The 15,771-nt window shown below is 44.5% G+C and overlaps 1 protein-coding gene across 2 annotated transcripts in view; it reads left to right on the top strand.

Moving 5' to 3' along the window:
* Window positions 1-15,771, top strand: part of WLS (wntless Wnt ligand secretion mediator) — a 43,052-nt gene that overhangs the window by 20,691 nt on the left and 6,590 nt on the right. The window contains exons 6-11 of one of the 2 annotated variants that reach the window (XM_025212868.1): window positions 1,578-1,675; window positions 3,674-3,737; window positions 5,418-5,561; window positions 7,166-7,249; window positions 9,040-9,193; window positions 12,922-13,000. In XM_025212868.1, the coding sequence (XP_025068653.1) occupies window positions 1,578-1,675; window positions 3,674-3,737; window positions 5,418-5,561; window positions 7,166-7,249; window positions 9,040-9,193; window positions 12,922-13,000 (623 nt within the window). The remainder of the gene's footprint in view (window positions 1-1,577; window positions 1,676-3,673; window positions 3,738-5,417; window positions 5,562-7,165; window positions 7,250-9,039; window positions 9,194-12,921; window positions 13,001-15,771) is intronic. The other variant, XM_025212867.1, reaches the window with a different exon arrangement.

The raw sequence follows: 15,771 nt of genomic DNA, 5'->3' as shown, positions 1-15,771 counted from the left end.
GCTCTAGCTCCATCCTCTACGGGACCACCCTTCAGGTAGTTTTCATAGATTCATAGATGTTAGGGCTGGAAGGGACTTCGGAAGATCTTCAAGTCCAGCCCCCTGCCCCAGGGGCAGGAAGTCAGTAGGGGTCATAGGATCCCAGCAAGATAAACATCCAAATTTCTCTTGAAGGTGTTCAAAGTAGGTGTTTGAACCACCTCCAGCAGCAGTCTATTCCAAACCCTGGGAGCTCGGACAGTAAAGAAGTGCTTCCTTATGTCTAGCCTGAAACAGTCATGGAGGAGTTTGTGACCGTTCAGCATTGTCATCCCCTAGTTGAAGGTTGCTATTAAAGTGCCCCTTACTCAGTCTTCTATTCTCCAAACTAAATAAATCTAGTTATCTCAGCCTCTCCTCAGAAGTCATGTGCCCCAGCCCCCTAGCCATTTTTGTTGCCCTCTGCTGGACTCCCTCTAATTTGTCCACATCCTTTCTGGTGTGCGGGGGGCCAAAAATGGACACGGTATTCCAGATGTGGCCTCAATGGTGCTGAATAGAGGGGGTCTAATCACTTCCCTTGATCTGCTGGCAAAGCTCCTACTAATGCAGCCTAGTACGCTGTTTGCCTTCTTAGCAACAAGGGCACACTTGGTTCATATTGAGCTTATTGTCCACTGTCAATACGCCCCCAAGTCCTTTTCTGCAGAGCTGCTGCTTAGCCAGTCAATCCTCGGCCTGTACCAGTGCAACGTGGCATTGCACAACTGTGGTATTGCACATCAATGCACAATTAAGGAATAGGTGCAACAGCATATGTTTAAGTAGAACTCCTTGTTCACTTTCCACTGAGGAAGATACTGTTTAATTTCTGTGAGTGGGAATAAACTCAGGGCCTAAAAGGGGAGATATTATTTGCCAGTGATTGCTCTTCAGGAGTTGCCTTTGCAACTTTTACATTATCTGCTACTTTCCCTTCCACCTCAGATCTCACTAACCTTAGAAATATGGGTTAAGGAGAAGGACTCGAGGCAGTTCAGGCAGGAAAGGCACTTCTGTACCTAGATGAGGGCAGTGAGGCTTTCCTTGTATGAGTGCACTTGAGCATCTCCCAGTGGATATGGCAGTACAGGAGACCCTCGCCATTCGTGGGGGATACATTCTCGAGATCCCCATGAATGGTGAAATCCGTGAATAAGGCACTGCGTTCATGAATGCCATCTGCGTTCATAAACGCAGTGCCCCTGGCAGCCGGGGCGGAGGGGTGCATGGTTGTGCTGGTGGCGGAGGGAGTCCAGTGGCAGCAAGTGTGGAGCTCCCGAGGAGCTCCTGTAGTGTATTTAAGATGCAGGTTCGGCATTCGCAAATATTTGAAACGGTGAATGTCAAACCCGTGAATAGCAAGGGTTTCCTGTACTTCAGCTTGACACCAAAGGGCACTGAATCACAAGAGGGATTATAGAGAGATGACTTTCAAAACAGCTTTTGGTAAGGAACCTCTTCTTGCTTTGGTATTCTCTGCTGCAGTCTTAGTGATGCAGCAGTCAGATAGTATCCATCTTTCATAAATTAACCTTTCTCCATTTTTGTTTGAGTAGGATCAAAATGAGCGGAATCGTCTCTCTGGGTACTGGAAACAGGTTGGACCCATAGCTGTTGGTTCCTTCTGCCTTTTCATCTTTGACATGTGTGAGAGGTAATGAAGATGCTTTCTTTCTTTTGTGCTGATGAGGTTGCACTCTGAAGTGCTGTGCTATGCTGTGCTTAAAGTAAAAAGTACATAGGCCACGAACAGGTGTTACATTTGTGTCAAAAGAAAAATCTTACTCCCAGCACAGAAAGAGAGCATGCAGCCATTCAGGGGATTTTTGAGGGAAAAAATACTGGCTTTTCCACAAGGAAGTCAAATCCGATACCTGCCTGGAAGATCTCCCTCCTCTCAGTCTAACTTGAGCAGTTGTACATTTCTTTTAAGTGCTCAGGATACCCAATATCGCTCCTCCTATCATTGGCAGGAGTAGGGAATGTTCTTCTGTGGTGCAAACCCTCCCAAACCTCCGGGAGGGTTGCTGCTAAGATGAAATGCCACCCCCCAGTCTTTCTGCCACAAGAGATCATCACCCTCCCCACCCCAAACTGCTAATTAGCTGATTTGCAGGAGGTGTGGGGTGCTCTTCCAGGGCTGTATGTAGTAGCTACAACTTTTCAGCAGCTGCCAGTAGTTGACAACCCATCTCTTTCCCGGCAGGCTGTCGATCAGTGGGCTCCAATAAGGGCAGGGGTGGCTCAGAGAGCAGCCCTGTTGTGGCCCCTGGGCTGGAGACCTACATACTCTGCTTCCAGGCTATTTTTTGCCAGGAAGAATTTTAATTTCAGAGAAAGTCTTCAAGCTGGACATGAATTCCTGTCTGAGGCCTTAGACACAGGTGACCTCTACCCTGGAGTCACTTTTTAAATAGCTTTGAGGTCATAAGGACTATAATAGAATTTAACATTTCAGTATCACGTGCCTTTCCTGATGCCCATATATAAACTCTGCCTCCACCATCCTCTTTTCTGTGTCAGAAGGGAGTGGCTTTGCTGGACAGTTAAGTCATTACAGGCAACCCCTGCTTAGCGCTCTTAATTGGTTCCTGAAAAAACGAGCATCAAGTGAAATGAGCGTTAAGCAAAACCGAAAGTTTTTGATGACCCAAGATGGAGACCATGAGTATTATAACAAAACTCACTGAGCGCTAGGTGGAATCAGATATCAATTTAAAATGAGTGTTATATCGAAATAGCATCAAGTGGGGGTTGCCTATATTTCACTTTTAACCCAATTTTCTCTAAGCACAAAATTCAGTTTCTGAGATGAACCCAGTTTAACTCCCCACTTTCAACTCAGAATGCATTACTTCACACTTGACTTCATGAGAAAATGACTGAAATTGAGGGTAAAAGATAAGATAAAGGGTGTGTTTGCCTGCCTAGCAGCATAGGTGTAAGTTAATAAAGTATAGTAATGTTATGACAGGACAGCAAAATCTCTAGACTCACAGTTCAAAGGGTGTACATTCAGAAAGCTTCCTCGGAAATCATCCTAAGATGAAAAGGCCCTGGAAATAGTCCTTCTCTTTCTTTTGATGAAGCTTTTATCCAGTTTACCCATTGTGAGCTACTAGGCTTGAGAAACAATGCCACCCCTTTCTTTCTGTTGCAGTATTGCTTGCTTATGTTACCTTATACTAGAATGTCACCTTCTCTTTCTGCCTTATGTGGATAGGGTGGACATATAATATTCATCCCCACTTCCAGCAAGTAGGTTTCCAAATTACCATGGATCTTAAGTAAACATGATGTGAAAGGGAGCTTTAGGTACCATGCATTACATAGCAGTTAAAAGTTATTTGAACAAACTAGACACAGTCCATCCCACAATGCGGCAGCTGCTCAGACTTTTTGGTTGACCTTGTTAAGAGTTAACTGAGACAGACTTCATTGATATTGAGGTATTAGAACAGCTTTTGTGTGTCCACTAAAAAGCAAAGTAAACTGTAAAGTTTTCCTGATCTCTTCCATATACACACACCCACATCACAGAACATCACAAGCTTCCAAACTACAAAGTAAAATCCGTAAAACTGCATATTTTATTGCATGTGTTGGCTTTTGGATGTTACCTTTGATTGCTTTTAAATTCTCTTGTTTCTAGAGGGGTACAGCTGAAAAATCCATTCTACAGTATCTGGACAACAGATGTTGGCACGGAGCTGGCTGTATCCTTCCATCTGTTTCTGAGGAGTATCGCTCACTTAAGACTGGAAAAGACATTTTAATAACTAAAATTAAAAAAAAATGATTTTCCCATGTAGTCTCTGAACTGCTGAAAAGCCAGTTCAGTTTGAAACACCTGAAAAGCAGTAAATTGGTTCTAAATTACTTTAATGTTAGTGGAGGATCTGAATATTCTTTGGATCAGCAGTTCTGTGGCTTTCTAGGAGGATGCTTATTAGTACAGCAGGAAGATTTCAGGGCAAAGATGAATTCAAAGATTGGTTTCAAGAGAAGGGAAATAATTAAACGACTGATTCTCAACCTTTTTAGACTTGAGGCACCCCTCCACACCTTTTCAACATTTTTCATTGGAAAAAAAAAAGAAGTGAATGTTATGAATGTTATGAACGTTATACTGTAAACAGAATTGCATTGCTAATTATTAATTCATTACTGATTAAATCCTTCTAACCATATGCCACTGCCATGGTAGCCAGGTGGAACTGTGCTGTGCTGTGCTGTGCTGTGCACCTCCCACGGAGTCAGATTGGGAAGTGTCTGTAGCAGGAGTGTGTGCTCTTGCTGCAGTCCTTCCTGGTCTGACCCTATGTGGTGTCTCCCAGAAAGAAGGATGTGGGAGAGATGGTACTATCCCGAGCACCTCTCACTGTACACGGGACAGTTCTACCTGGTGGCCGTGGCATTTGTTTCCAGGATTCATTTGGAGTCTAACTGAGGAGAAACCACAGCAGTGTTACATTATCCAGGCAGCTGCTCCCTGCTTCTTGGCACAAGCCAGGCCAGGAAGAGCAAAAGCAGAAGTGGTGTGCCTGCTTCATAATGTAATACTTCTGCTGCAGCTCCTTGGTTTGGCTCCACGTGCCTTTTGAAAACCAGGGCACATGGGACAATTCCACGCTGTAGGAGCACAAAGCCCCTGACAGGCTCTCACAGATCCCCTGTTGAGAACCACTGAATTAAATTAGTAGCCTGAGCTGCAAGGTATCAGGAATCTGGAAAACAGCACATCAGGCGTCGAGATATGGGTGTTATTACAGAGCAATCCTGAAGAAAATGCAGTTCTCTGCACCCTTTATGGTTTCCCCTCCTGCTCTGAAAACCCTTCTTGTCCTGGCAGGTTTTTCTCGGGAGCAAGTCGTTTCACTGCTGATTCTTGAGAACGTGTTCCTAAAGCATTTATAAGAATTGCTTTTTGAAATCACTTGGTCATGTTGGAAGTGCTTTCAACTGCCATTAATTTTTATTACCAGGCTGAGACAAGCTAATGTGATTAGTTCTGCTTCCCCTGCATCTCAGTCCTTGTGCAGAGTCCTTCCTAAGATGGCATTTTGTTTGGTGATTACTTCCCTGGATCTCAGTCAAGCCCCATGTCTTTGTAGCAGTGGAGCAGAAGTGACAATTCCAGCTTAGCCTTTTTAGCCTGCAGGAGTTTTAATATTTTATCCCTCATTAATATTATGTCAAGTGCTTGGGAACAACAGAGCATCATTCCTGGCACTGGGGACTGGGAAGCAAACACTGTCACTCAGGTGGAAGCTTTAATTTGAAATTTGTTTAATATGCTAGAAGCCTGAATTAGAATAATTGTGCTTGAAAAACATAGTGTGTTCTTCAATCTCCCACTCTGTCCAGGAACAGTTTCCTTTAACTTTACCACTCAGATGGCATTTATTATAGTTGCAGGAATCTGCCTTTGCCTCTACTTTCTGTTCTTGTGTTTCATGGTCTTTCAAGTATTCAGAAACATCAGTGGGAAACAGTCCAGTCTCCCAGCAATGAGCAAGGCTCGCAGGCTTCATTATGAGGTTAGAAACCACTATTTGGATAAATGGTGTGTATTATATTTGTGTTCAGTATGCTGATTTCTCATTTTTACTAATAATGTATCTGCAAAATAATGTATTGGCTTTTCTTTTCCCTTACATTTTTAAAGACTTTCTATTTTGCTAGTGGTCTCATGCTGTCAAAGCCATCCTAACTTTGTTGTTGTTGTTGTTCTTTTGTGAATTGGTATCCATTCCACCCTGATCTCTGTCTCCATCTCGCAGCTTGGATGCTAGATGGCTCTTGCAGATAGAGCAAAAATGTTCTGCCCAGGTTGGAGATGTCCTTGCCATAGTCAGAAAGATTCAAATAGGTGTACACACCAGGGGAAGAATGGAGCAGGTTCTTGCCTTGGTTCTGGGCAAGAAATATTACCTCTGCGAGGTGTTCTGTTCCAGAGAGAGCAGAGACCTTTCTGTTGAGGCTTAAAGCAGGTTAAACATGACCCATGAGCCACATGGCGCTGCTCTATCAGGCATGCCAAGCTGCTGGTGGGCTGTGGAATTTAGCGGCATGGCTAGTGCTGGGCATAGCCTGCCATAATGTGGATCCTGGGGCCCCAGTGGTTGTGCCGCTTGGTGGCAGGGGGCCAGCATAGCCCCAGTTGCCTTGCTGCTACTTGGCCCACTGCTGCTTGCACTGCCTTCACCTCAGCAGTGACCCCCTGGCCCGTGGCCATTTACCACACCATAGTTGCTACCTCTGCTGTCAGTCCTGCAGTCTGGACCCAGCCTGGGGCACAGCGCGAGTTTGACACTTCTGACCTGACACACAATGACCTTCCATCAACTCTGAAGGTGCATCTGGCAGCAGTCTGCTTTCCACCTGCCAGCTGAGGGACAGCAGGTGCTCATGTGACAGCCCTGAAGTTCCTTAGGGGCTTATCTTGGGTCTTCGCTCAGTTAAAGGACCGCGTCTAACTGAGACTTAAATCTGGTCTTCACATTCCTGACGAGAGAGCAATTTAAACCTATGGCAATGAGCTTTCTCCTGCTTTCTTTGAAAATGGCTTTCTTGGTTGTAAGTACATCAGCAAGGCCAATGGGAGAAATCCGAGCACTTGTGGTACAGCTGGATATCCCCCATTTATCCCTGCCCCTACACACACTACCTTTTATCCAGCAAAAGTATTTTGGAGGACTCATCCCAAGGTTGTTGTGAATTTATGCTAAGGGAAGCAGATTAACTTGCTGCTTAGCTCTCCTGAACCCTCATTCCTCACATGGAGAGACTGCTGTATTCTGTGAATGTGAAGAGAGCACAGACTATTATTCTCACAAAGGAAAGATATTCAAAAAGTGCCCTTGGCTGTCAGTATTAGTAACTCAGAGGTCCCTGGGTACACAGATAATGGCCCAAAGGTATCAATGTCCATATATTTGGGGTCTGCTGGGGTCACAACTGAAGTTCTTTAAAAAGTAAAAATATTAGTTGTATCAGTGCAAGATAGGAGTGGGGTAGGGTGGAGATTGGTTGTGGGTTTTCTGGTTTGGGGCTTTTTTTTTTTTTTTTTATTTCGGCCATTTTCAAAAATGTAGTTGCGTGGATTTTGTTCCTGTGACCAAGGCCACTTCTCTTTAAATAGGGGCTGATTTTTAGGTTTAAGTTTCTGATGCTCATCACTTTGGCTTGTGCAGCAATGACAGTCATCTTCTTCATTGTCAGTCAGGTGAGTGTACTTTCAGATTCCTAGTTTGCCTGGCAGTGTGGTTATCCTAATTTTGAGAGAACAGGCATGCATTTTAGGCAGGGCTGGCAGCCTCTTAAGGTTGCCCTGGCCTGCATTTCCCATTATGAGAACCTGTTTTTAATTGTTTACAACTTGGAGGCTAAACTTTTTCATGCCTGCCTGGGATGAATATTTTTGGATAACTTCAGCTAAAATGATTTGAGAAGAGGTACAGCTTTTGTCTGCACTTTAAAAACTAATGGTGGGGGGGCGGAGAAGGAGGAAAATAAGGTTACCTGGTAACTCTAGTTAGTGGGTTCCCCTTTCCCCACCCCACCCCATCGGACAATGTAAGATCATGTAACTAAAAACTAAGAATGCATATGGGATATAGAGTACAGGCAGCATTAACACGAACTTTTAAAAAAATGTCGTGTGCTTGACTTTTGTAGCCATAATGATTTGAACCTTGTTTGTGTTCATGCAATGTGCACGCATGCCTTTGCTCTCCAAGCTGGGTTATAACCAACGTGTGTATAATTTACATTATATAGATTAATCACTTTAAAAATAGTTATTGTGCCATGCCCATTACATAGCCTGACACACCAGTAAAACACTTTGGCTTCTTGGTTTCGTATGAGTATTCGTATGAGAGTATTCGTATGAGAATAACTCCACTTGCTCTGACTGATTCTTAGTCTTTCAAAATGACAGGTCCTGTGTTAAGATCGCTATCTGCCTTTACATAGGTAGCAAGCCCAAATGTATATGTGCACTGAAGACTTTGGTTACAATGGGTGCATTCTTGCAAACTCCAAATGAGTCCGGTTATTTTGATGCTTGTGAGCTGTTCTAATGAGTTGCATGTAGAGAAGTATCCTCCAACATACTGCACTGATTACATTACATGAAAAGTCCTGAAAGAGAACATAGCAGCATATGATTCTGGTCTAAAAACCTAGAGCAAGTGACTTGATTCCACCTTAGCTTCACCATCCAGCCCATACTTACCTTAATAGTTTTACTTCAGTGTGTATGGGCATTAAACAGTTTTGTCCAGTGACTGTTATCAAGTTTGGTATTTTTGCTTGTGTAACGACTTGTTCTACCTTGGCTTTCCTAGAAAGCAAAGCTCCCCCACTCTTTTTGAGGGGGGAGTTGTGCTTAAAAGTTGTTGCGACCCTTAAGCATCTTTGTTAGTTTCATTTTAAAAGCGGAGGGCAGCAATAAAAGGTGCACAGCTCCATGTGCTCAAAATACTGATTTTGGAATGACCTTTTTGAAAATTAAATAATTATTTTTAATGTTTCTTAACTCGTTGGAACCTCTCGTCTCTATCTGTGGGTGGATGTTATTAGGAATAGGTCCCCATCATATGATAGACAACACCTTAGCTCTCACATTGTCCGTGCTGTTTACATGTCCGTAAACCTTTATAGAAAGGATAAAGTTTCAGGCATGACTAGATGTCTGCCAGGTAGTACCCTGATAATTATCTTCTCCCTAAAAACATCAGTGACTAGTGATCTAGTGTTCTTAAGATAACTTCTGTCATTTCTTATGAAGCAAATTTCTATTAAATTTAGATTAATAGATGATATTGTAGTTGGGGGACAAGAGAGAGACCCATAGCATGGGCTTTACTTATATACTTACATGTATCCAATGTGTACTTCGTGTCTGTTTGTATTTTCTCTTCAAAGCCTTTTTGTTTGTCTCCTTGAAGCTTCCCCATAAGAGAATTCCCCTTACTTGTCCCTATTGAATTTTTGCTTTCTTATGGACAGGTGACGGAAGGCCACTGGAAATGGGGGGACCTCACAATACAAGCGAACAGTGCTTTCTTCACAGGCATCTATGGGATGTGGAACCTTTACGTCTTTGCTCTTATGTTCCTATATGCTCCATCACACAAGAATTATGGTGAAGATCAATCAAATGGTAAAACTGGACTGTCTGATTATTTTGAAACAGTTGCATGTAAAAAAAAAAAAAGGCAAAATGGCAGGAGAGAATATTAGGCATAAGCCTGGGTCAGACCTCTCACATGGTTTTCCCTGCAAAACATGAAGATTTGGTGGAAAACAATATGTAACAAGTACACACTGACTTTTTTTTTTTGGCCAGCATTTTAATTCTGTGGAGGGAAAATCAGAATTCTGACTTTCAGAGAGCGAACCTTCTGAGAACACTTTTCCCCATTTTTATTGCGTTTGAAATGACTTATTACAGAATTTCCTCTAAATTGTATTATACGTTAAGGTGATGATGAGAAATCAAATAAAACAGTTTGTCAAAACTAGTTATTTCAATTTGCTGATTTTTGAAAATCTTTTTTTCGGTTTGGGGGCATGTTCAGAAATCAGGACTTTTTTTGACCAGCTTTAGTGGTTTAGTGTTTGAGGGGGAGTTCTGCTTGAAAGGAGTAGAGAAATGAAGCGAGGAGAAAGGGAAATAAATGTTTTGAGACTTCTGTTTTTATTTTTGGTTTCACCTTTAATTATCCTTTAGTAGCAAAGTAATTCTCTGACTTTAGCTTTTCTTAACAGTAAACTGAGGCCATTGCAAGGGATTCTGTTTTTTAAATGGATTTGAATGCTAGGTTTTGTGGAGATCTTTTTAAGGATATGGACAAATATGCATGTAAATTGCTTGAAATTCAACCTTTATTTGAAACGTTTTTAATTCTGAGCACATCAGTAGTGTATAGATGTACACCCCTACTCCCTGCTGAAGTGTCTCACTGCTGGAGCTGGTGTCCTTGTGCTGCTCTGCTGCTTTGGAACTGGTGAGCAGAGCCCAGCAGCTCTTGACCGTGATCCTTTGGCTGTCTTTGAAAGTTTCCAGGAGAAATTGCAAAGCCTTCTGGACATTTGACCTTCAGACTCTTGGTTTGTGCTTCCTGCAGCTGCAGGGCTAGTCAGTTTTGCATCCTAGTGCAGGCGCAAAGCACGGATGGGTAGCTATCATCTCTTTAGCCCTTAGTCTTTGAGCAGCACAGTGAGGGTACTGGCTCCAGTCTTCAACACACAGCAAAGAGCCTGTGTCTACCTGGCTATTCTTTCTGTCTCAAGGGTGGGCAAATTATGGCCCACAGGCTGGATCCAGCCCACCAGGCCGTTCTATCCAGCCTGCGGGGCCCCTAAAAAATTTAGAAAATTAATATATATCTGCCCCTGGCTCCCAAATATGACAGGAGCCAGGGGCAGTAGGACCCTAGGGGAAGCCACGGCAGGACCCAGAAGCAGCAAGACCCACCCCCACACAATCACACACCCCACAAATACCATACCCATACCCCTCAACATCCCTGTACACAATATACAAGAGTAAGACTGCATTTTGAGCTATTCATAGATGAATATTATGAAATCACTTCTACATATACAGCACAAACACATACAAATCAAGACAAAAATATTTTTTAAAATTAAATTAAAATGTATTATTATGGATATTTGATTTTTTTAGTATATAATTTGGGGTTTTTTACTCTTCTAAGATGGCAATCCCTCTTCCCCAAAGGATGCCACTTCTGGTGGTAAAGGTCAGAGGTTAGGGGCAGGACTTCCAGTCCCAAGATGGCAAGACTGGGTGGTGGGGACGGGCTCCTGTCAAGGGGCAGGGCTACCCATGCAGCCCTCAATAGCTTGCCAAAACTCAGTAAGTGACCGTCTGCCCAAAATAATTGCCTGCTCCGTTCTATCCTCTTTGAATGGCTCTGCCAGCTGGTGTCGCAGCATGGCAGGGCAGGCCCAATGACCCAGGCACTGGAAAAATGCTTCCTCAAGCTGTTTTCTGGCCTGTATGAGTCTGAGAAAACTAGCCCCAGAAGGAGAACTAAAGAACACAGTGGGAGATAGCCTTTTCTAGGACCATTTGCAGACTGTCTACAACTTGCTTCTGAGTTGGAGAGTCAGTGACTGGTTGAAGTGGACCTGGGACGAGAAGCAGTAGAAACAGAACTTCAGGATGGATCAATGCTCTCTTCCTCAAGATCTGTTCCTGATCACTAGAGGAAAAGCACCATACTGAGAATACTTGTGAACAGGGAGCAGTAGGTGGTAATTGCCCTCTCGAAGCTAGAAACCCCTGACAGCTCCTAGTTGGTTTCCAGTCACTTCAGTGGGCAAACCCATGGCTCGTGTACCCATGGTGGGTGAACCACATCCTCCGGAAGGTAGTACTGTCTGGCTCTCCAACCTACAAGAAGTAACTGGATTTACCTAAATGGAGTTTCCAAACTGCCTCAGGACCATCAATATCATGCACATTGCTATCTTGTGTCAAGCATCATAGGGCTTGAACTATGTAAACAGCAAGGAGTCCTTCCTTCATGGGCAACTGGTGCCACCTGAATCGGGGGGGGGGCCAGTCAGTGACCAGGGCGGGGGGGTCCCCCTGTGGCTGACCGTGCTGGCTGGGAAGTGCTAGTGGCGCTCCCAGAAGTGTCAGTGGTGCTTCACCTGGTGCCCCCATTCCCGAGCCGGTGCTTTCAGGGGGAACACCTCTCCCGCCTGCCCCCTCTACCCGCCACCTAAGTGGGGAACACTGCCTGTTGGGCTGCACCAGCGCTCTCAAGGCGTGCACCATGCATCTCCTACGCATCGGCACTGAAGTACTTCTCTATTGCACTGCAGGGCATCACAAACCACTGGGTTCAGTCCATACATGTGATTACTGCTTTCACATATATGGACTGAACTAGGTAAGGCAAGGTCTGCAATGTCTGGGTCTTCAGGAACTCCAGCCTGGTCCCCTGATGAGATGGGGAAAGTTTGTCTGTGGCGCCAGTAGCATAGGGATATAGAAGATGCCTCACGCCCCTGTGATTTGTGGTTCTGATTGTACCTGCCTTTTCTATGGCTCATAAAATTTATGCCAGATGTCAGGCAGAAAATCTTAATTACAGTCAAGCAGGTGTGGACAACTGCAGAGCGTGCTTTTGGGGCATCTCAAGGCATGGTGGACGGTACACTGGACACCAGCAGGTTGTACCTGCGAGATGATCATTTTGGGAAGCTTGCTGTATAACCTCTGGAGGCCAGGACCTGAGGCTTCTTTAATAAAAATTAGATAGTCAAAGGCTCTGTGTTGAAACAAAGTGCTTTGCAATCAAGGGTACATTATGGTAGGAGCAATTTGTGAACTTTAAAAAGGGGGAAGGCACTTTGAAGATAAGGGAAGCCTAGGTTCACCACATCCCCCACAGATAAGGGATCAAAGGGACTGGAGTTCTTTATCATGCTGCTTTTTCCTGACCAGTAGTGGCAGAGACCCTGTAAGGTTGAGGGGTGGTGTCCCAGCTTGTACTTCCCCAAGGCTTCCTGGAAGGACAGGCCCCAGGGCTTCTAACCAAGTAGAGAAGGTTGGCATGAGGCTACAGTAGGGCTGGCCCAAGGCAGGGGTGGGCTGAGGATTTTTCTTGAAGAGGAAGAGCCAGAGCCTGCTGACAGTACGGGTGGGAGAAACTGTGTGTATCATGAAGATATCTTCAATGGGGTATGGAAGTCTTAGAGCATGAAGGGCTGTCCTTGGGCATGGAGGGATAAGCCTGAGCCCATGGAAGAAAGTATAGGAGCACTTGGATTCACTGTGTGCCAGTTGAGGGTGGCTATGAGGGACTGTTGTATTTTCCCTTTGATTTTTTTCCATTTGCATCTCCGTAGTCTGCTTCACCATGTCTGTATCCTCCCTGGTGTTCTCAACATTGTTGTGCCTGGGCTGGCGCATCCCTCTCCCGACCAGGTCAGCACAGCAGTCTTGGTGATACTCCACCTGAGCACGTTAGCCCTCTGCAGCCACTGCTGTCCCTTCTAATGCAACTAGGTCTGCAAACATCTTGCTCCTGTTTCTCAGCCAGGGTACTTGCTGAGCTCCAGTTTTAAGTTGTAACCTTGAACCTCAATAGCAGCAGCAGTAGCTGCTGGTGTTGATCCTGAAAAGAGAATAAACAGATCAGAGAGTTTGTAAAATGTGTCTTATTTGGTCCATTATGAACTCCCAACAAAGTTTTTGTATTCTAATGGCCAGCATGATCTCCCTGTGGAGGGGCGTCCTATAGCAAGTGATAGGAAGGACAGGCTTTAGAGACTGGGAGGGTCTAGCAGGCCAGTGATTGGCATAAAGGAAGATGGATCAGACTGAGGCTGAAGCAACTCCTTTAGGAGATGCTCTCTTTAGGCAGCTGGGCCCTAGGTGCTAAAAGATCAAGAAGTTAGATTGGTGAGAAATGGCAGAATGGTTAGCTTGTCTTTCCTGGGTATTGGTGTCATCTGAGCTGTCCAGTCCCGATGGCTTGTACATCTGCTCAGCAGTCCTGAATAAAAGGAGGTACTCATCAGGGCCTTACTGGGATTGCTTGTAGTCCAGGGCTTTGGCTGGTGCTTTCTCACAGTGGTTTTAGTCTGCACTGGATGACACTCAATCCATCCCAGAGTTTGCAATGAAGTAGGACTTGGTGAATTTGTGCCCAGCAAGGATCTAGAAAAACTGCTCATATATAGTATGTGCATGTCACCTGCCAGGGACCCAAAACATTTGGCTTCACGAGCTTTTCTTGTATCACGCCTTCAGGCCTTTCACCTGGGTCCAACACTGTCAGTCCTGGTTGTGCCTGCAAACTATCATCTCTGCCGCAGTCTGCTTGTAAATGGTTTTGATCCCTCTCTTTATGAGGGTCCACTGGATATTTTCTAGTGGAGTTTTTTGTAGACCCAGCATTCTCTTGTTAGTGGACACTTGGAAGTATTTGTGCCAAATGTCCAGGGCCGTGGTCCAAAAGAATGCTGGTATGGTGTGCCTTTGCACACTTACGCTCAGGTCACAAGCAGAGCCTGTGACCCCAAGACAGTTGAGTTGGGAGTGAATCTCAGAGGATGCATTGGAGAGGAAGGCAAGTCAGGAAGCAATGCACTATGGGATGCTGCTTGGCTGTCCAGCTCCTTATCACACTTCAGAGGGAGGACAAATGTAGCTTGAAGCACTTCAGAGTTATCCATGTTTCAGCCAGGGTGGCTTCTTTTTTTTGTTAATGCTCTCTGGGCCAGTTGTACTAGGTTGTCTGTCATCTGCCTGCTCACTCTTAAAGTGGTTTTAAACCAGGGTGGATTTGATTTAAATCCAAATGATTTAAACAATGATTTCAATCACTGGTCAGGAAGCCTCAATTTAATCATTGTTTTCTACAAAAAAGTGCATTCTTGTTTGACATAACCTTAATACATATTATTCACAACTCAGAGAGAGATGTAGTTTTCATTTTTAGAAGGTACAGCCTATATATTTTAAGCAGTTATTTATTTTGATATCTTTTCAGATTAATTTTGCAGCTACATTAAAAAACTGAATTATGACACTTAAATTGTTTTATTTAAGTAAAACAACAAATGTATGTATTTTGGATATTTTTCTTCCACAACAAATGTGTGTGTCACAATCATAGAAATTAAGGGCCAAAAGGGGCCTCAAAAGATCATTACGTCCACCCCCACACCTGCTCTGGACAGGAATACTGCTGAGATCAAATGATCCCAGCAAGCTGTTTGTCCAGTCTCAAGGTGGGGGACTGCACCACCTCCTTGGGAAGTCCACTCCAGATTCTGGTCACCATTACCGTAAAAAAAATTCTTCCTTGAATCCAACCTGAAACCATCCTCTAACAGTTTATGGCCATTGCTCCTTGTCCTCCCCTGGGGACCCTGGTAAAAAGTTTTTCTCCCAGCCCCTGATATTCACCCCGTACATACTTATAGATGGCCCCCGAGTCCCCCATCAGTCTTCTCTTCCCCAGGCTGAACAGTCCCAGATCCCTTAGTCTTTCTTCATAAGGTTTGTCCTCCACGTGCTTAATCTTGTGGGCCTTCTCTGGACCCTTTCAAGATTCTCCACATCTTTTGAAGTGCAGTGCCCAGAACTGGACACAGTACTCCAGCTGGGGTCTCACCAGCACCAAGTAGAGAGGAGCCCTGCTCACAACACATCAGCTAATGCATCCCAGTATGCTATTCGCACTGACTACAGCGTTGCATTGGTGGCTCATGTTCATCCTGTGATCAACCATAACCCCAAGGTCTGTTTCAGCCATCGTTCTAGCCAGGACATCTCCTAACTTATATTCAAGTAGTTGGCTACTTCTCCCCAGATGAAGCATTCTGCATTTATCCTTACTAAACTGCATCCAGTTCCACTCTGCCCACCTTTCCAGCTTGTCCAGGTCCACTTGGATCCACATCCTATCCCCTAGTGTGACTGCTTTTCCCCATAACTTAATATTGTCCACAGACTTGGCCATCATGCTTTCCACATGCTCATCTAAATCGTTGATAAAGATGTTGAACAGCATGGGGCCAAGAACCAAACCCTGCAGGACACCACTGGCTACCTCCCACCAATACAATATAGACCCATCCACTTACTCTCTCTGGGTTTGACCCCTTAAAACCTAAAATACTGGGTTATGCAGCAAACTTAGCCTTTGCCTTCTTACAGTTTCATAGTAGCTAGGGTTAGGAGGGACC

This window comes from Alligator sinensis, unplaced genomic scaffold, assembly GCF_000455745.1.
Source record: "Alligator sinensis unplaced genomic scaffold, ASM45574v1 scaffold1339_1, whole genome shotgun sequence".
Taxonomy (NCBI): domain Eukaryota; kingdom Metazoa; phylum Chordata; order Crocodylia; family Alligatoridae; genus Alligator; species Alligator sinensis.
The sequence above is the reverse complement of the archived record's forward strand: the minus strand, read 5'-3'. Positions and strand labels throughout refer to the sequence as shown.